This window comes from Falco peregrinus, chromosome 10 (genome assembly GCF_023634155.1).
Source record: "Falco peregrinus isolate bFalPer1 chromosome 10, bFalPer1.pri, whole genome shotgun sequence".
Taxonomy (NCBI): domain Eukaryota; kingdom Metazoa; phylum Chordata; class Aves; order Falconiformes; family Falconidae; genus Falco; species Falco peregrinus.
Window position 1 is genome coordinate 29,049,790 of NC_073730.1, and position 22,348 is coordinate 29,072,137.

Genomic DNA, 22,348 nt, shown 5'->3' on the forward strand with positions numbered 1-22,348 from the left:
ATGTCCTTTTCCATTGGTGCTGCTATCTCCTTCCATGCCTTATCACCCCTATCACCAGACACCAATACACATTGATCTCCTTTTTACTATGCTGGTTGAATAAAACACTGTTCTGGGATGTAAGCTTTTGCCAGATCCTCAGCTAAAGCACACCAAAAGAGTTTCATTAGTCCCTTGTTTACATGCAGAGGGGTGCAAGTTATTTATAATTTAAAATAAAGAATCAGATTTTTTTGTAGTCTTCTTTTGTCCCATTGTATAAAATCAGGGTAATCCCAGATCATCCCAATAAGGGTCCTCTGTTGGTGTGCGGCATCAATAGCCAGTCTTTGCCAACCTGATTCCCTGGATCTCTTGTGTCAGAAACACTGGGAGAAGAGCTGGACTAGTCCTATGACCCCAATGATTTGAGAAAGGCAAAACCCACCTATAAAAAAGATAAAAAAGAGGACTCAGGTAAATACAGCCCAGTCAGCCTCACTTAAGCCCCTGAACTAAGCATGTTCTCAAAGAAGAATTAAAGAACTAGTAATTGCTCATGTAAAATTTCCAAACCTCATTCAGCTATAGGAAGGCAAAATCCAGTGTCAAGATCTAGATTCATTTTGTCCTTGAAGATTAAGTTAGTTTAGTGGGCAAAATGAAAGACTAACAAAGGGGAAAGATCAAACCAGAACATAATATAAGAAAAAAAAATCCTAAAAAAGTATTGAGGAAAAGAAAGATTCATCATGTAAAGGCAGTATGAAAGATACCAAGGCAGTATAGTACACTGAAGTTGGATGCATCTGTAATGATGCTATGCATACTAGTCCTAGGACAGTGACAAAAAATTTAGTATCTTTGCTGCACAGATACATTCTGAAGACACTAATACTTCAAAGGCTGAAAAATTAATAAAAACACACACAAAGCATTAGCATTGTGTCTGTATGTTGAAATGCATTTTCATATGGTCAGGCTGATAAAAGCAGATTATCCAATTAATGAGATAAATAATTACAGATGCACTTCATGGAAGAGCATGTTATTCTAAGAAAATTGCTGTAATCACTGGAGGTGCCCTGCAAAGTATTATCCATTCCTAGCTGTTTGAATCTTAAAACTTTGATTCAGATCTTAATAAAATATCCTAACCAGAAGTGTTAGCTATGCCCCTAATAACTAACCTTGAAAATAAATTACTAGTTTATCAATATAAGGCACTGTCTATCTTTGTGTAGACAAGTCAACTCTATATACCCTGGACATAAATCCAGTGCTCATCAGATAAAGGAAAACAATACCTGCTGGAAAAATACCTGTGACATGAGTGAATGCAGAAGAGGCTGAGGATCATCAATAGACATGGACAGCCACAAGCTGTCTCTAAAGCCCTTCTACATTGCTTGGGCTGATACTTCAAATGATAGGTAAGTTTCAGAGATTTATTGGTGAAACAGTTGATGTTTGAAAAATAGTTAAATGAACTACATATCACTTCATTAAAATAATTTTAAAATTACATAGCCGCACAATCATAGATGTTTCCACATGTCTATTTTGATACAAATGGTCAAGGGCAAAATTACTATGATGCTCTCAGAAAGAGTCCACCTATGTCTGCAGAATGGCATGATCTCTTACCAAAAAAAACGCCTTTTATCTTAATCTGAAAATTAGCATCAGCAAAGTAACAGAGGCTCATAACAGCAGTGTTCCCTTCTTTTTTTTGCTTTTGTTTTCATTCTGTACTTAGTTTTGAGACAAAACCAAGGAAAATAAATGTTTTTGTTTGTTAAAAGGGGAGAATTAAGTGCTAATGTCCATAGCATGATTTGCTCATCTACCACTTTGATGCCTGTAAAACACTCCCAATTCCATCCTCTTCTGGAAAAGACAAGAAAAAGAAAAATCACTAATGTCCTAGTTGATGTGGATCCCAGAAAGATCTAAGCACACCATAAAATAAACAGTTAAAATAAATGTGAAATGCTAACAAGTCATATACTAACAACATTAATAATTTTCCTGTTCCTGCTGAGCTACATACTTGAAAGTAAGTATGGGAAATCTCTTTTATTAAGAGCAGTTAAATAAAAAGTCTAATTCAAACTCCAGTATTTCCATCACAAAGTCAGTCATTTCTATTGCATTTCAACTTTAAAGTCATATTAGGTAACAATAAACAGCAATATTTGAATTATTTCTGTCAAATTGGCCTAGAAAAATGGGACTTCTTTGACATCCTCCTATCTGTTTATCCAAGAAAATGGATATAAATATTTTTATACTGTAGGCGAGTAAAAAAGCTAAATGCACTGTCCAGAGATATTTCCTTAGAAGTCCAATGATAACAGAACACTACTGACAGAATACAGATGTAAGAAGAAGTTTCTTATTACTACATGGTAATTTTTTTTTCTCTTTCCCCCACCCCCATCAACCCTGACATCCTTGGACTATCCCAACTTCTTCAACCTCAAAGCCATGGTTTTTTTGACCTCTGATCCTCTGGCTACCATTGTTGAGGACTAGTTGGTCCAAGTCTTTCTCAAAGTGCGATGTGCCAAATGGGTCAAATTGTTGAGGTGAAGGAAACATGGAGCACTTACGTGCTGTGCTTCAGTTCGGACAGCTCAAGTGTTTGCTATTTGCACAATAGTACAACACTGTTGACTGAAGTCCAATTTATGATCTGCTGAAGTCCCCTAGACTCCTTTCCGCAGAACTCTCTCTAGCCAGTCATTCTGTTTTCCTGATGTTGTAGCGATCATTCCTACCTGTGTTGCCCTTGCTCTTACCAAGTTGTCTTCACATTTTTTCAGTTCATCTCTCTAATTTATAAACACTGCTTTGAATACTAATCCTATCTTCCAAAATGCTTGCAGCCCTTCAATTCTGGTGTTAATCTGAAAATTTAATCATAATGTTCTCTAACACCTCATTGAAATCATTAATGAAGTTATTAACATTTTCAACTTGAATAGCCCTGTTTGACATAGGGATGTGGCTCCATGTATGGCAAATTTAAGCTTCCTAATAATACGTTTTTTCAACTACCTTTTCTGATCTCCTAAACTGAAGCATATTCCACAGGAAATAGTGCAAGATTCCTGACTCAGAGATCTATTCTCAACCCATGTGCACATCCTTTCTCTTCTGATGAAGAAGTAAAAGTGTCTCCTTTTCAGTCTCAGAATCTTAGTTCCTAGAGGGGAACAACCAATGCACTTCCATACTGAATTTGTCCTCAAATAGGCAGGGAACAGACAATGAAAGATTCAAAATATTTTTATGCCAGTTAGATAACTGATAAGAACACAAACATTTGTCTTCCCTGCCATCTGGGGAGATATATTTTGAACTGCTATGCCAGTTCCTTATGTTTTAATTGTTGTTTATAAGTTGCACATACCTTGAGACCGCAGTAAACATATTTTACTGAATAGAAAACAAAATATCCAGAAATCACCAAGTTTTATATATCACATCAGTGAAAGATGATAAAAGCAAAGGATATACTATACAGTAAAATGATGAATCATACTGCTGGTTATTTCTGCTACCTACAGGATCTGTGATAGCAAAAAAAGTGAGATGCTGAAAATATACATTATGCCCTTCATCTACATGCCTTGCTGTTCATTAATCCCTGCATTTGTATGGATCTTGTAATATGGTTATGCAAGTTCTTTCTGTGTCAAGAAAGACCTTCCCTTTTTTTTGCCCATTGTTGCCACTTCATTATTTACTAGACATAAACTAAGCCATAAATACCCCAGTATGAACATCTGCATCTCCTGAATCAAAGGTCTTAGAAATTTTATTTGCAAATGTTGCAGCCGCTCCATATCAATCCTTAAGTCCGTGTACATTCCCACTTGTCTCTTCAGAGATTTCTTCATGTGAAGGTCTCTCTAAAGTTGGCATTGACTAGCACTACCAATGGAGGGCAGATGACACGCTTCTCATAAGGGATGAATGGCTATGGTCTCAATTAATACATTTATTTTTCTCTTTCCAATATGCCGCCTCTCAAGGACTAGCCACAACAAACCCTATTTTATAAGATTTCTACATTTGTATGCCTCTGGTGCAGCAGCATTTGGAGCATGTCCACAATGTACTGCACGCAAATGGCTCTCCCATGAAATTTTCAAAGAAACCCTTATGCTAGTGGCACGAAGACGAGTTCCAGTAGTTTTGTGACAGGTGAAAACCACTCCTGCTCTGTGGTGATAAAGGGATGAGTAAATGCATGTTATGGCAGGAAGTAAGACTCTGCCTTTCAGTCTGTATTAGCAGTGAAAAGGTTTCAGTGTAACAACTGTGTTGTTTTGCATGCATCTGCATCAGTAGAAGCTGGTCCTTTATTTACAAGTATGAATTACCTGCTGTTTCAGCTCAGTACTACTAAGAATTGCTTTGGCCAACATGATGAGGGGAGAAAGTCTATGAATGGAAAACTGTCTTGACTCCAAGCAGGTGTGAAGTCTGAAAGATGCAGATGACAATTTGATCAGTCATCTTCCTTCAGGCTGGGTGCTTCAGTGTAATGGAACAGACTTGCCTCATGAAGAACCTCTAATGCTGCTGAATGGTTATTTTCAGAGACCTAAATAGCTTGAGGTTTTGAAAATAATGAACACAAACATAAGAATTATTTTTCAAGGATCATCTATTCTACTCCACATACATAGGCTACAAGAGAGATTTAGTAATCTTATGCCCAAACACACAGAGAAAAAAGTAAATCAGTCAGTGACACCAAATATGCTATAGCGAAGATTCACTTTGACTTCCAAAATGTGTCTGATGTTTTGGGATGCTTCTCTTTTTGAACATGAAAGACAAGACAGGGACTTTGCTTTCAGGAAGTGCTGAGCATGCACTGTCTGTAAATCATATACTCTTTAAGTTACTGGATGTCAGGCAAAAGACAGCTATATTTAAAAAATTGAGATCAAAGTTTTACTGACCTGCTTTAAAATATCACTTTGTGATAAATTAATGCTGCAGTAGAAAAGCAAAAATTATAACTAAACTTCCCTAGAACTTGCAAAATAGGAGAATTTATAGATTAAAATACAAATCCAGGAGCAAGTATAGCTAATTATTATTATTTTCAAAGCCTCCCTCAGGTGGCATTATTCTGTTGAGTCTTGACTTGGCAGTTCACCTGGGTGCTTTTTTGCAAAAGACTCAGTCTCTGCACCAAAGGAATGACATTTTAAGGCCAAAAAAAGCTCAACCCATGCAAAAATAGGTATTTTGTAGGTAGACATTTTGAGAGATATGAATTAGATGAAGGAATATATTTGATGAATAACACAATTAAAAAAAAACACAAACAAAACATGAAACAGAAATTGTTGGATAACTTTGGGCATAAACTGTGTGTAAATTTTTCTGTCTCTCTGAAAGGGAAGATAACATTCCCCTGCTTGTAAAGCAGCGTAAAAACTCTGGAGAAAGGAGTTATAGTTCTGAAAAATAAAATTGAAGATATCCAGGCATCTCTGAGAATGTATTCTGAAGAAAGGACTAACATTTATTTCTTTTCTTCTTCCCCATTTCTGCTCTTGCTCTCTTTCTTACACATACACACACATGTTTGTATGACCACAACATTGGAGAAAAAACGAGCACCAACCAGGCAAGACCTTAGCAACTGTACTCTTAAAGCAATGAACAAAGACAGAACCACCAGATCTACTTCTCAAATATGGAATTAAATTTACATGTATGACTAAAGACATAATTTACAGTGGGAGCAGGTCTAATGAAAATAAATAAGAGTTTTGGAACTGCTGCCCAACAGGAAAACAGGAGTGACCCAGAATGGACACAGAAATGTTTCTTTTGTTGTCTTTCACAGGCTGGGCATGATCTATCCCTATGCTTTTGAGTGATTCCACTCTGCCAGAGGCATCTTTCCAGTTTTGCTTTGAGTGATGGAGTATTTTGTAGCAGTAGACTTTAGTGACATGGAAAACCCAATTTGTAAGCATTTCTTATAACGATGTGTTTAAGGGACCTCCTTAGGGCAGCTTTCATGTTTGTACATTGCAATAATCATTGCTTTATTCTATTGAACTGTTTCTACTTTACGATTTTATGCATCACAAAGTTTGTTCTTGTTTTAACATTCTCTAAAATCGGTGTGACATACAGGATTAGTAACTAACTTTATAATATATGTGAATTAAAGAAAAAACAAAATATGAGTCTGTACATTTACCATTGTCAATTTTGATTTAGAGTGACAGGGATACAAACAAATACAAAAATCCACTGAGCAGTTTCATCAAGTTACCCATCAGTGGCAAAATTCTAGGTCTCCATTCCCAGCTTTCCATGTTGTATTTCAAGTCAAGCTTCTCTTTATGCCCACATCAACTACAATAACAACAAGTTATTTTCTTCAATTACTGCAGAAAAGATTCAGTTAACAGGATTGTCATATGAGTAAGGAACAGTTCTGATGCCTAGATAGAAAGAAGATGATTGTGACCAGTGAGACGAGTCAGTGAATTATAAATTTGAATGAAAATAAGTGTACTAAAGAACACATATATTCCCACTGAAAGGGGCAATACTGAGCTCAAATGATACTGAAACAGTGCATAGGTCTTTGCACAGAAGTGCAGTTTACTGTAAGTGAATAGATGCCAACTCACTGGAGATGGTGAATCCATTACTTTATTGGTTTTTAGATTTCCATCTTAGCACCTTTGAAAAGATGCATGACTTCGCTTTGTACATGAATATTTCTGTTGCCTGTATCATTGTTCAGTCTGCAACTTCACTCTTGCACTGTGGTAAGCAAGAAGAGGGAAAGGGTATAAAATTAATTGATTGCTTTTGCAGCTGATCAGCAGCTTTCCCTCTTTAACTTAAAGAGTTTCAGATGTTCACGCAACTCTCAAATTTTGTGGAACCCTTCTGCTCACTGAAATGGCTTGAACAACAGGATCAGGCATTAAGCCATCAACTTACATGATGCTGTTACGGTACTATACACTGAGAATACTGCCTAAGACAGATGTAGACTAAGAGAAAAATCTGAATGATAGCTTTCTTGCTGCCTGCAAAGGAAATGAAGTAAAGGATATGTATTGTAATCAGCAAGACCTGCATTTTATCAGTACAACATTAACTATATTAGATGCAATTGGAAATGCCATTCCACTGAAATGCTGGGGTTTTTTTTTCCAAGCCTTCTCTTCATATATATGCTTACTGATTGCATAAATATTATCATCATTAAAGAAAAAAAAACCACACAGAAGCATGTATCAGATGACTTTCCTATGGCTAGCACAAAGTGTCTGCAGTGTTCTTAATTTTCAATAGGGCATGAGTAGGATTTGTGCTTGTAAGTACTTGTCTCTTAGGGGGATGATTTTCACCCACTCAAAATGTGTTTTCCTCTAATCACATACTCCAACTAGGAAGAGGAAATATGTCATAAAATACCGGGAAATTAAATATCACAAAGACCAGACACTCCAGATCAGAACTCAGCCTCATTGATTTGTAGAAGTCTTATACACAAAAAAACCCAACCTGCTACTTGTTAAATCCTCAGAGCCTCAGGTAAAGTTTTATTTGAAGTCTAGTTCATGCCAGAAATAAAAGTCTGTCATAAAACAGAATTAATAAATTTGAAAATTCATTTACGTGTCATTTAAGAAGGACTTCTGTTTGGAAATTACACTGTACATAACAATCCTGATTGAAAGGCAAAGCCATGCATTAGTATACAGCAGGGCATGAGGTTAAGCAGGTGTATCAAGTTAAGAAAAACTTGCTTTTTGTTTTTTGCAGTGCTCTCAAACCACTTATCATATTGCACAACTTTTGCAGTCACATAATTTCATCGATTTCAGTGGAGTTGCTCCACTTACACCAATGAATAAGGAGGAAACTCAGGTGCCGTATTTGTACTTGCAGTGAGGGCAGAATGTTTGTCAGGATCATAGTTTGTAACTTGCTGTGGTGGGGATAAAATGGGAGATGATGTCAGGCCAAAAACACAGTCTCCAATATAACTGGTGTGGACAGCTATGCAGAAATCTGATGAAGGTGATTTGGGAGGACAGTCGAAGATACATAAGATAGCACTAATTTCACTCATCTCCATATGGTTCAAAAATAATTGTCATGTCAAAACTGTTGACAGAGAGTTGTCAAGTCATTGATTGACTACCTTTATTGATTAAACCTATACAACTAGATTTCTGAGGCAACCAAAAACGAGGAGCCTCCTTTTGCTGCAATTTCACAGTTAAATGCTAAAACAGGGGCACGTTGGAGGTATCAGAAAACAAAACACACATTGCCTAGTGTGCAATACACGCATGTGGCAGCACATATGGCATGATGTGTGAGCACCAAACAATATGCTCAGGACCCAACGAGTTTGCAGAAAGTCAGAGAAAACACAAGTGGGTGACAACAGTAATATGCAATATAAGAGGAAAGTGTGGACCCAGCAGAGCATGAAAATGCATTCACTCCTCCTTCTTCCAGGATGTATGGAATATGGCTAAAAGCAGAGGATTGTCCTCCATAGATCCATGGACTGTATCTGAGGGAAAACAGGATAACTACAGTTGTTGGATTTATTAGTGTTTGTGTTCCCGTCCTGACATTCTGGAGAAGTCCAGCTTGTACACAATCCAAAACATACAGCAGCAGGACAGAATGCTGTACAGCATGCCTAATATACTGCAAGTAATGCTACACTGTAATGTTTCACCACAAAGATAGTGGCTCTATTTCACAGATGCATCTTGTACCAATGCTATTTTGGAGACTGAGATAATAGTCTACCAGTAATGTGCTGCCTTCTGAACTGTTATTCCCAAATGATTTTTGATTTTTTTATATCCTTTCCCATTATTTCCTTTACTATTCATTGCATTCATTTTTTTCCAAAATTAAAGCATACCTATTTGATGTCTTAAGCATACACTGGCTGAAGACAAACAGATAACTAATTAAATATTTACATCATGGTGATTTGAACATGTGCAGTACTAACATACCATGTGTTTCTTGTACAAGGAAAATGCACAGAAGCTACAGAACATGACTGAACACACAGCAAGTCCTATCACATAGCAGATTTGCTCCTCAAGTGCAATTTGGCGTGAAGGCAGTAACAGCTCCTAAACAAGGAGAAGCACTGGGATCTTGCTAGGTAATTCTTGGTATTTTGATGATAGAAAACCTTTGCCTCAAAACCATAAATAAATGTACTGTTTACAAACTTGAAAGATTGCACTGTTGATGCAAGGTGTTTCTCGCAGGTTGAATTAAAAGCCTCTGTTAGAGAGACAGGTAATTAAATAGGGTTTGCTAGACAAGGACTGGTAAAGCAAGAAAAAATTACCGCTGTCTTTCCTATGTGAGGTTCTGTATTGACTGTATGAACTGCTGCTCACACGATTACAGCTGACAACACAAAAGGAAGGTGGATTTCAGCTCCTGTGCAAAGGGAGTTGAAGAAAATTTGAAGTTGGCTTTTCTACATCTCTAATGATAAGAATTCTTTCTTCTTCTTTAATGTTAGGGGAAGAAGATGACCAATGATTTAATGGTTTTCAGAGAGCTGCCATAGTAAGCATGATGTAAAGGCAAACTCCTCACAAGTGGTAGCTGGAACCAGATACAGTACATTCTATCTCTGTTTAGAGGGGTTTTTTGTTTGTTTAGGATAATCAATTTATTTGAGAACTTATTCCCTGAGCAGATAATAGAAAGGTATTGCACAGGTAAGCATTTTTGTGTACTATCTTTCATATCTCAACAGCATCTAAAGATTTAAAAGCTTCACATGCATGATAAAAGTCTTGCTTATGCCTAGGCAATTATTTTTCAAATTTAAACGTGTGTACTATTTTAAGGATTATTTTTTTTACATCCCCTAAAGGTCTTTAGCTAGCCTGAAGAAAGAACTAACATCAGATTTCCCTTTTTAAAATGGAAGATGTCTATAATTTTAAAATGCAGTATTTACTTGGTTCCCATTTAACTGAAATTTTATACATTTAGAAGCCTCCTAATTTATATTCAGGATCACCATTTCAATACCAGTGATCAAAATTTCATACATATTTGTGCACAGCAGCTGCTGTATGCATACTGATGAACACCTTTCAAGTAATTCCTGTTGCGCTAACATTTGCAAATGATGTGCTGACATGATGGTCTTTCAGATAAAAAGACTGCATGCAGACAAACTCTCCCCAGACCACTCCAGTGGACTGTCAGTCCAAACTTACAATAAAGTAGTGAAAAGAGGCTGCAAAATGCAGGAGGAAAGACACGAGTCCCTGGAAATTCCTGTGCACCTAAGTCTGCCTCAGTAAAAGCAGCCTCTTTTTCCTGGAAACTGAAGTCCTAGCAGTTTTTGCAGCAGCTTGTGACACACATGATTGAGGAGTCTGTATTTTGTTAAAAATGCTTCTTGTGAGAAGAGAAAAATCAAGGCTTCTCTCCAAAGGAAAGTAAATTCATGTTACCACTTGCCTCTCGATCATAGGCATTTAAGAAAAGTACTGAATATCACCCCTGCCTTGGGATGAAACGAGGTCAGACCATTCCCACATACACTCCCCAAAGGTAGTGGCTACAGTTTTCATTATCAGTGACACGTCAAGCCCCTGCTGAGATCAGGGCCTACCATGGGAAGCGAAGTATGTAGACACTGTGACTGCTCCAACCTCAGAGAATTCAGTCTTCTCAGATGAGGCAGATAGGAGTAAATGTGAGCACATCCAGGAGGAATTGCGACAGCTAGTCAAAGACAGGTTTCTCAGAGCAACCTGTCATGGCTTTTTGAAGGTCACACCAGAAATGAGCAGAGAGAGGCACTGAATTAAAAGGTGTATGTATGTATGTAAGCCACTTGTGCCTTCGCCACATGACTTATGAACTGTCTATTAACTTTCTTCCCCAGATAGCACACTACTGAAGGATCTTTTTCCTTCACAGAATACTGCTTGTTAAATCTCACATCAAAATGTTTAATGCTACTCCTAAAACAGAGAATAATTACAACAGATTTTTTACTGTTTCAGGCTCTGCTGTGCAGAACATGGCCAAATTTACTCTCTAATAATGTAATTTCAGATGCACTGTAGCATATACAGTTTTGCATTGTACATCTGTGGTTCTGCTCCTCATGGACTGATTTATCAGCTTATCATTGTATCACAACTGGAATGACTTTTCAGTTCTTCTCTCTCTCTTTCTCTGTTGTCTATAACTACTACAGAAAGAACTTAATATAGGACATTCAGCTGTTTTGGTGGCCAAAAGCATAGTCAAGACTGGTGACTAGCTTTTCTAGTTATTCTTCCCTTTAATTTCTAGAAAACATTCTTTCCTCAGCCATACTAATTTCTAATACAGAGCCAGGCTGCCTGCCTGTCATTTTTGTTTTAAGGAAAGGCTGGTGAAAAGGGGCTAGTACTAGCAACTGCAATCTAGCAAGTTTATTCTTACAGTAAGAGTGCCTATTTCCCCAGGGGTGACTGGCTAGAACCATGCTGGGAACTTCTGCAGCAAATGCCTCCCTGTCACTCAATGTCTCTTCTCATAGCCAGTGCCATGGATGCCCTGAGATGGCTCGGCCCCAAGATTGCTGTTGTGTTGGAGCAGAGGAACATTAAATGTGCAAGTCAAGCTCTAGGTGTTTTGCAGTCCCATCTGTCTGACTATAACCACAGTGACAGTACCCTGTAGGAGCTGCTATACAACACTGCAATTTTTTGTTTTGGTTTGGTTGCTTTATTTTGCAGAAGATTTCCCTAGTGCAGTTCTTTACTTGCTGCGATAAACTACTATTTATGAGTTTCATGAGGCATATAAAAATTAAGTCATAACATTGCCTGTGAACTATATGCCCCCTTTAATAAAAGTATTTCTCCATTTGAAAATAATCAGGCATCATCTTTGTCTTTAATAGTTCCTTCTACAGAAGCTGTCCTGGGCAAGGGCAGGAAAGCATGTGCTGGTTTTGCTAAAAATCTTCAATCAATCAGAAAGCCCCTTCACATAAGTTGACAAGTCCTATCTTGGCAGTTTCTGCATCTCTCAATTTATTCTCTGTGGCTCTTTCACAGGAAGATAGATTAATCTGGTACGTGGGATAAGGTAGAGGATATGAGGATCCATAGTGCCCATCAAAAAATCCTTATTTTATCAATTTATTAGTATTCTTCCAGATTCTATTTCAGTTTTGCATATCTGCCATATAACAAATCCTAACTGGGTAGTTAAGTTAGATCTTCATGCAAATTTTGCCTGTTTGTTTCAATAATTCACTCTGTCCTTCTGTTCCCTGACACAGCTAGGCTGACACCACACAAAATCTCTTTACAAATCACCTTGAGTAGACTGATGAGCTCTCCACAGTGGTGCAGAGCAGTCCTCTGTGAGTGGAACAACATTATGATGTCCTCCATTTCTGGTTCTTAGTACCAGTAGTGTTTATACACTGGGGAACTGGTAAAAAGAAGTTCTATTGATCCTAATCTCAGATACGGAGTTGGTTAAAAGACCACTGAATACAAGGGAAAACATCTGTAGAACTTAATAAGCTCTTGCTTGCAGCCTTAGCAAGGGTCATGCTTTTATTTCCTTATATTACCCACTGTCACTCCACTTAGCTTTAATTTCACTTACTCTGCCTTTTCCTTGCATTTTGTACAGTCCCTTGTCTTTTTCACATTGCACAGCTGTTCTGAATTCTGCAGAAGCCTTAAATCATGTCTCAGAGGAAATAAAAAATATTCCTGTTACATTCAGCAGAGGAACCCTGCCAGGTAGGGAAGGGTTAGTAAATACAAGTCAACACAAATTCAGGTTTTGTCTCATAGCTACTGTACCTGCAGTGGTAGGTATGACCATACACCTGCCCGTCTGCTTCAGCCTTTCTGACAGGCTGGGATGGAAGAAGTCAGCCTGCAAAATACCTGGTCATTCAATCTTGGATTTAGAGGTGTCGTTCTGAATTCAAATCTAATTATTCTGCATCTGTATGTTAGCCAGGCAAAATATTTTATCGTCTTTGCTTCACCCTTCTCCTCTCATATGAAGATTCTGCCCTTGTCTTTTGGGGGGTTTTGCTTCACTGGGAGACACTGATATCTTTAGAGAGATTTTGTGATGGGATATGAATCCAGCTGTCAAGTACAAGTATCAAAGCCTGGACATGTGGTTTCATCTTCTGGCTCTATCAAATCGACACTCAATCTCTTAACATGGCACTTTAGCCAATAAGATCATCAATGGGTCATATGAATGTCAGCATCTGAGTTTGCAGAGCTATGTATTAGCACAGCTCAGCAAGTCTCTCCTTTTCAGTATTAGCTTTTGGGGGAAATGCAGCTTTGAGAGGACATCAGTGCAAAGCTATCAATGTGCAAATCTATCAATGCAAACCCTAATGCAGTTTGGAGTGCTGTAAAATAGCAATTACTAGCATGTGCTGTGAATAAAATATTCCAGTTCCACCATCTGAAATACACATAGATGTGTGTGCATGTTTTCCCTCTCTGACTTTCCTGTTTTTTCAGCGGCAGCGCCTTAGCTTTTTAGCACTTCATAGGAAAAACTATCTAATAACAGTTTGATTGTTCACCTTGGTTCAATTGATATGTTAGTCTTGTATGCCATGGTTTTTGCTGCAAAACCTTTGCATTTTATTTGATTGATACCTTGGGGATCTGCAAAATTAAGGTCATCTACATGCTCTTCCCTGAGCACCAGAGCTCCTGTTCTCTTCTTTGCACTCTACATAAGCAATTCTACCATATGACAAATAAGCTGAAGAAGAAACCAGGCGAAACAGATTTTCCTTTGCAATACAAAGCAGCCTCAATTTGTAAAAAACTTACTACAGACAAGAACCTTCTCATGCTTCAGGAAAGATGAACTATTCTTTAATAAGGAGTTGCAGTGCTGAGCTCACAGTTGAAAACGATCAAATTTGCTACATCCTACATTATTTGCATAATAAGGAAGCAAAATCCCAGACATGTCCAGATGAGGTATCTCCTTGTGCCTTGAACATATGTATAAGGAAGACATGTAGATAAGTGTGTGGATCTGATATGAGAGGTGTGGGAATACGAGGGAGTGTATCTGCTTTGTATTTCCTAATGACCACTTTACTAATCAACTTTGATTAACTTAGATTTTACTTAGTCCAGCCTAGGAGCTGCAGTGTTTAGAACAAGGGGTCTGGCAGCATGAGCTAAACAAAACAAGGATCAAACCTTCAAAATCATTTCAGAACACAGCGATATGCATCTAGTATCATACTTCTCCTAGTAGGAAAGACCTGCCTGACTTCTATTGGGACTAAGTATCTCCTCTCTCTGGGCATCTGGAAAAAATGTACTATCTACCTAGCAGCAGCTTCCAGCACCTAAATACCACTGCAAACCTCGCCCATTCTACAGCTGATTCATAAAACTCAAATATGGACTGAGTACACAGGGACAGAGACTAATGCTTACGTAGAGTGATTATTTCCCTCAAGACTGGGTAGATCAGGGAACTGGAATCCATCAAGATTTTCTGTCCAGCACTGTGCATTTCCCAGTTGTCTTTTTCTTTTGCTGGAAAGCACTCTTAGTTGCCTGTAGCTGAGGCTTAGCCTGCACCTCTCACACAAGCTTGTCTGTATTGCCATGCAAATTTTCCACTCAGAAAGATAAAGCTTGTGGGGATGAGGTGGCTGTTATGGCAGAACTGTGCTGCAGGGTTTCCTATGCTCTTCAAAGTGCTCTGTGGTGGGTGTTTGTTTTCACTTCTTTCAGAATCCATAATGACTCCACCTTTTCTGCTTTTCCCCAGCGTTACCTGCTGCACATGAAAGCAAAGCCAACAAGATCAGTGGAACTAATATCATACTGACTTACTGAAGATAAGTAATCAGAATTCAAGCCGTCAGGGAACAGCCTAAAAGATGCTCCAAAATATCTGACAACAAAAGGTCTTCACAGATATTTTTTTCTGTCGCATACATTCTTTTTAATCTTTACTGGACAAAGATAAACCCAGTTATCTTTGGGGGAAAACCTGGACTAATAAATGGTCTGATGTTACTTAAACCCTAATATTAAGATGCTGATACGATGATTCTTCTGTGACTGAAGTGGCTTGTCTGTTTATACGAGGAGAGAAAGACAACCTTTGTGAAAGCTTTTTACTGATCTTCCTGCAAATTTCTATTTATTAAAATAGTTCACTGTTTGAAGTCTGGTGCAGAGGTTGGATTCTATTCTGATTCTGAACCATATGGATATTTTTGCTTTAGGATTTCCTCTGTAATTTCTCTTTGCAAGGATGGATAGGATTTAATTTAAATTCAGTCATTGAAGATTTTAATGCAGAGTTCAGACCTGGTAAAAAAAAAGCTGCCTAGAGTAGATCCATGTGGCTGCGATGAGAGAAGAGAGTTACAAAGTCCTGCCTTCTATTAGTGGATGAGTTTATGCTTCCCAGCCATTTCATGTTTTACTGATAGGACTTCACCCTTTGTAGACCTAGCTAAATTAAGTGGGCCAAATCTATCTCTGGGGGAGGCTCACTAAAGACTGTGATATTAGCATACTGTGACTGACATGCTGCAAAATCAGATTAGGCACCAATTTCTTCAATGGCTAATCTTGCTATCTGTCATGCTGCTACCCAGACTTAAAATTGCCCTGCTCTCTTCTTTGTAGAACTCCATTTTAGAGAGGTCCCGCAAATCATCCCATTTGGCTTTTTACTAAAACAAGCCGAACATAAGCTGTTTTTCTCTTCAAAAACTGAATTAAGCATTTTTGTACAGTACATTCATTATCTATAGTATAGCTGTATACAAAATGCTTAATTGGTCTGTGGGATGTATGAAGCAAAATACTGCCCAGTTAAAATACAGTTTGAAAGACATTATCCTGGTTATGAATATAACTGAATTGTGATTCATTAGCAGATTTGTATCTGGAGAGGGAATCTGGAGATGTCTAGCCAAACAGACTGTCTGGCTTTATCTTTGTGTATGTTATCATGATCTCTGACAGAACAAAGCTATTGACTAGGTATGTCTTAGTAATTACTCTGCAGAGCTGAGATCTTTTGCTTTTTTCTCCCTACAATTTCCACTGAAAATGGTATCATTTTACTTAATCTTTTGTTCTGCAAAGTGGGATGGAGTTTTTGATCAGCCTTTTTATGACACTTTCTTGAAAATGAGCAGCTATATTGCATTTTTTTATTGTTTCAAACTGTTTTGAATCCTTTGACAGACAAATTTATTTCTCTTTCTTTATGTCACTACTGTAGACTTCCACTGGTGACAGCTTCTCTCCTCTTTGCCACAGGAACTGGGCCTGTCCTTACCTCTCTCCAAGAAATGGAGTGGAGGGGATACACTACACAATTATGTTTTCACAGGATTCAATCAGTCAAGCTATGCTGATTTACACTAGCTGAGGTCTTGGATGACTGTCTCTGAAATAAGCTGTCTCCTGGTCAGAGAGATTTGAGGCGTATTATTTTACATGGGCGGTTTCTCCAGTAAATGAGCCTAGCCTGTCTATCTTTGAGGTTTTAGTCTGAAGTGGATCATTTCCTGAATCATTATTTTCAATACTGAATCAGTATTATCAATGCTATTTCTATTAAAAAAAAAAAAATCCAGTGACTATAAGTCTTATCAGAACATTAACATCTGCCTTGAAATTCCAGCTAAAGCTTAGACCAGCAAGCAATTTATGAGAGGATGGAATTCTGTTGCTACATTTGTTTCCTTATTTCTTTGCTCTTCCCTAATTCCTTTGAAACCTTTCCAGGGAGAGACTGCAGTTTTGAAGGATGGACGATAAATGAGGAACTGATATTCCCAGGCAGAGGCTGCAGAAAGACAAAGCATTAAGAGGGAGCAACAGTTCTGTTACACTGGTTTGGGCTACAGCTCTTTTTGCTTCTCTTGCCTTTTGGCCAGAAAGCATTCAATGTCTGTGGGTCCTGCTGATAGGATGTAGAAGAAAGGATATGGTATACAGCATAGTTTTTATTTCTATCAGTAGCATGTGTCCCCTCCCCTTAACGTCTCCCTCCTGTTGCTCCTGTATTTTGGCTCAGTACTATATTTTTTACTCACATTAACAAGCACACAAGAGCAAGCTCCCTGAAGCTTCAGTGTCTGTGAACAAACTGTACTTACTCAAGAAAAAATAAATAAGCTACAGCTGTTTTAATAGTTTTTGCCTGGGACCGCTTGTTTAAAATTCTGGACAGGTTTGGCCTTGGGACAGGTGGTGCAATGAAAAAAATGAACATTCAGTATCTTTCCAGGAGAATTTCTCCTAGAGTGCTGCTTATAATGAGTGCTTGCTACTCGGCTGGTTTATGCCAGGCAGAAAGGGAAATGCCAAAAATTTGATTCATCCTACATTTCCTTTTTTCCTGTGAAACTTCTTGATAACATTCTCATTTAGCTTACTTCTCCACTTCATGCAAGCAGAGTCAACTTGAAGGAATACAAAGAAATATTTTACACAGAAAGCATTTCACTATCTACTTTTCTCCCTGCAGGTGCTGTTCAGTAGGTACGTGGAGACTGAACTAGCTCTGATCATGGAGTTCATGGTCAAATTCATCTGTGCCTGGCTTAAGAATTCAGGTTGTGTTCCATAGCACTTTCTTAGCAAAATCTTACAGCTTTTCTGCTTAAACTTCATCATATACGTGTCTGTCTTTCCTTTCCTTCAATAAAATCCCAAAGGATTTTAAAAGATGGAAATTTCACCATTAATATATTTCAGATATTACTTTAACTGAAAAGCTATACTTCTTAGCTCTTATCTAACTTAAAATGTTTACCTTAATTATTAAAAATAACCATCAACACTGACAGTATTTTCAATGGACAGACAATCACTTGTGAGGCTGGATCACTGAAGGCAAGGCCAGGGGCTATTAGCTTCCACAAGCTGCTCCTCAGCCAGTGTTGTGTGACAAGGTTGCTATTGCTATTTTAACCTCTTTTTTAAAAAAAGAAATCCAATATACATGTTTTGTGTTATTCCCAACAGAACGCTCTCTCCTTCAAGGCATAACAGAAGAATGAGTTTTAATAGCAAAGCTGGACTGCAGTAGAAAACATAGCTAAAAAAATCAGCCATGGTTCTGATTAAACTTGCTGCTCTGAGTACCAAGGGTTACAGTTACATGGAACTGAATTTTCAAACAGGGGAAAGTGTTTTGCTTTTCCCAGCTAATTAATTTCCTTTTTTTAAAGGATTTCCCTTTGAGGTCTGGGTTTGGGTTTTTTTGATACTCAAGGATTTTGGTGAAAGTTAACAGCAAGTGGCATCAATGGAAATCCTGCATGCAGATCTCTTGGGTATTTACTGGGGCTCACAAGCTTACTCAAAAATATTCATAAATACTGCAAGGAGGTTGCAGCAGGGGAACACTGCAGAACCTGAGAGAAAATTTCTGCCGCAAAACTCCAGCAAACATAGCTTAGACCCAGCTCCTTATATGCACATGCTCTACTGTATCCTCCAAGGTCATTGGAAGGGGAGGGAGCTGGTCCTCTAAAGCACAGCCATTTTGCAGCAGAGACTCGTAGAAGGCTACACATCTGCATCTTCCTGCTAGCCTGCAGCAGGGCCTGCAGCATGGTGGAGCAGGGAGCTAAGTAAGGAGTTCTGTCTCAGCATTGTTCCCAAGGGAAGGAACATTATCTCAACTTTCACTGTCAGCTGTGCACTCTAGCTCTAATGAATGCCTTTTCCAAGTAACATTCACAATAAATCTGTATCTCAGCTTTATGAGATGAGCAGACTGATTATTTTCATTGTCAATCTGCTCTTTTCACAAAGCTGGGTTTCATTCTTCCAAGGGTACAGGAAGGTAAGCTGGGATGCTGTGTGAGGTGCAGCCCTGAGAAAATCACGAGCAGGAATGAAAGTGAAGATGGAAACAGGTCCCCAAGGTGTGTGATTCATCATCTCCAACAATTCATGTTACTAGGATTTGCAATGATAGGTCCCAGCATCTTTCTATCACCTACTTGAAGATTACTATCCCTCTATCTGAGATGTAAGATCAAGCAAGAAATCTTCCTTATTGCAGGCAAAGTCCAAAGTCTAGCCTATTAGCTCACATCACTATTAATTTCATTTTACATTAATATATAATATTGCTAATGCTTCTCTGTGGATTTCTCACACATCAGAAGAAGCAAATACATATTTATTTAACTAAAAGGATGCAGCCAGAGTCCAAATAAATTAGTATAGTAACCCTGGTTTTACCGGTACTTCACAAAATTATCAGACTGCCAAACACAAGACAAAACCAGCAGCATTTCCCATCCCACACTGTGAACAAGAAGACATTAATTCAGATTTAATCCAAGTTTCCTACAAGAGTCAATCCTTATCTTGTCTTTCATCTCCAAAAAATGAGCCTGTTCTCATAACCTTCTAACTCTTCCCAATTTCACTTACTTGGAAAGAAGCTGCATGGCAATCTTCTTGCTATGTTCTGATTGGTTTGTGTTTCTCTGAAAATTATTTTGCTGAAGTTAAAATTCTCATAAAACCAACTGTCGTTCCTGTCATATCCTCAGTCATTTTATTAATAACTTTAAGATCATTTAATTGTGCTCTGACTTTATATTTTACTGCTGCCACAATAAAAATATTGTCGGAAAACTGCATCTTTTATAGACAACACAGTTTAAAGGGTTAATTCTTATTGTTGATGTTTCTGCTGTTTTACTCAAAGCATTTTTTTAATCAGGCACTCAGCCGTCTCCAGTTCCCTAAGTTCTAAGTAATGTATTTAAACAGTGGGAACAATAAGCAAATATGTGAACAGCAGATGTCGAAGACAATTTTAAAAGTGCACTGAAGTAGAGGGTCAGGTTTTTGAACAATTATTACAGCACTAAATATAGACCATAATTCAGGAGACCAAGGGCCAAAATAGTAAAGTGGAGAAACCATGGAAGTCAGTACTAACTGTTCATATTATAAGGGAAAAATACAATGAATTTAAGAGTGTAAAAATTAAAGCATATTATCATAAGCAAACTTCTACAAATCACACTGCAATAGGCAGTTGAAGAAAAAGCACTGATGCCAAGAGTACATACATGTATGACTGGCTATCATTCAGTCTTCTAAACACTTGGAAAGACACCAGAGAGATCTGCAGAGAGTAAAAAATTATTTTTTCTCTCTCTCTAATAAACCTCTATGTATGTATGACAAGTTTTTTAGAATAAGATGTATAAATCCCTAGTGATTATTTAAGGATATCATTTAGTCTTGTAATTACTGTCGTCTCTTAACAGCTGTATGTTTAATTGATTGCAATGCTTCAGGGCTCGCACGATTTGTCTTGGAGCTCCATCTACTGATTCAAAGCTGGCACGGCATATCAGAAACCATCCCGCTCTGCCTTCAGGCAGATCTTAGCTGTTTCAAACAAAGGTATATCCCGCTGTAAGAAGGGCCAAATAAACAAGTCTGGTGCGTACAGCAGGGCTATAGCTATATTGAACTTCATTGCTGTAACTAATGCTGTAGTTTGACAAGTTTGACTCTATCGTGTCAGCACAAGCACTCTCTGCTCCCTAATTGCACGTGCCCAGTTCTTACACCTCCCGATGCCATACTGTTAGTCACAACTGCAAAGCTACTTTCCAGGCTTTGCATAATTCAGAAAATTTTGACTTGTTTTGGTCCCACGTTCTGGGATGAAGGCAATCTTTTCCTGGGCTAGCACACATACCCACCTCACCCCATGTTTGAGAAAAGCACTGCACACACTGAGCATGTTAGAATTGAAATAATGCATGTCACATACTGTCATGCATCTTTAGAAAATGAATACAAATAGATCCTCTTTCTGTAGAAAACCAAATATTTTTGCATAAGATTTTACTCAGTTCTACCTTCACTTAAGTAGGACTAAATGAGATGTATCAGAGTAAAATCATTGTTGTTTGGTCCATTATCATTTTCATAAAAGATATACAGCACTCTGTTTTATAAAACACGCAAGCCATCATCTTGGGTATTCAGCCTGAAAAGCATTCAAAACAGGTTTAATGCCAGCTCTCTTTAAAAATAACTGAGTTGGATTTTTGGTTTTGTTTTATTTTGGTTTTTTTTTTCAAGTAACTACACCAGATTGCTGACAGAGAGACCAAGGAAGATTAAACCTGTATGAAGAGTAACAGGGCATTTGGAAAAAGACTGCATCTAAAATTTCAAACACTGGAAACAATGCAGGCAGAACAAACACTTTCTATAAAATTAACCATGTGGAGACAAAGCAGTGACTGTGTATTGAGATTTGGGGCTGATTTTATCCTGTTGTTTCCCTCTTCTTGAGAAAGGATGGGTGAGATGTTATTTGTACCTCCCTGAACTGGCGTTTAGCAGTGCTATGAAACGTTCTGAGAACTGCTCCATTCCCCAACTCATTTGTTTGTGCCCCTGTAGCTTTACATGCAGGAAAGTGTTCAAATATACTTAGGTTTTTGCCATCCTAAACACAGCTCACAGCCTAAGAGTGGTGTCCAGAAACGACTATGTATCACTGTGGTAGGTAACAAGGAAAGAGAAGCAATACTTCATAGCCTGGGGTGCACTGCTGAACTCCTTGAGTTTCATGAGGAATTCACTGCAGGAAAACCTCTGGAATTACTCTCGCTGAGCTAGCATTGCACACAGCCTGCTGGCAACAGAGAGAAAAGAGGATGTGCAGGGTCAAAAATACACCATTTTACCAACAGAGAGAAAGAATGCTACAGGCAAGTGCAGTCACACCTGACAGCAAAATGACCCAGATAGACAACATGTGCACTGACCTCTGTCCAAACTGGAGTCTACTCAGAGGAATAAGAATATTCAAAGAGAAAAATTAGGACACTAGAAGTTTCCTTTGGAGATTTGTTCATATAATAAAGCACAACAACAGAACTCTTTCTGTAGGATTCCATTTCTGTCCGGAGGTCTTTGCTCGCTATTAATTAAAATCGTATTGTCTGTTTATCCAAAGACAAAGACATCCAGGGCTTAAGTAGAAGATAAAAAGTAGACCCCATATAATTAAAAGAAGCCTGAAAAATGTTTAATTATGTGCTTTATTCTCTCTGAAGAGCAATTTAAGTATGTTTCCTTTTCTATCAATAATGACATTAGCTAGATGATTTTCAACCGTCACAAGAATGCAGTACATCACGGGCCCCTCAGGCATACGTACATACTGTGAAAACCAGGGTCATGTACATAAAGCATGCATGCACAGTGCAGCAGTTTCTTCTGGA

The 22,348-nt window shown here is 38.1% G+C and overlaps 1 protein-coding gene across 1 annotated transcript in view; it reads left to right on the forward strand.

The window, feature by feature from the left end:
* Nucleotides 1-1,347: 1,347 nt before the first annotated feature.
* Nucleotides 1,348-22,348, forward strand: part of DMRTB1 (DMRT like family B with proline rich C-terminal 1) — a 42,659-nt gene continuing 21,658 nt past the window's right edge. Inside the window, 1 exon segment of the mRNA XM_005231673.2 lies at nucleotides 1,348-1,412. Coding sequence (XP_005231730.2) covers nucleotides 1,348-1,412 — 65 coding nt within the window.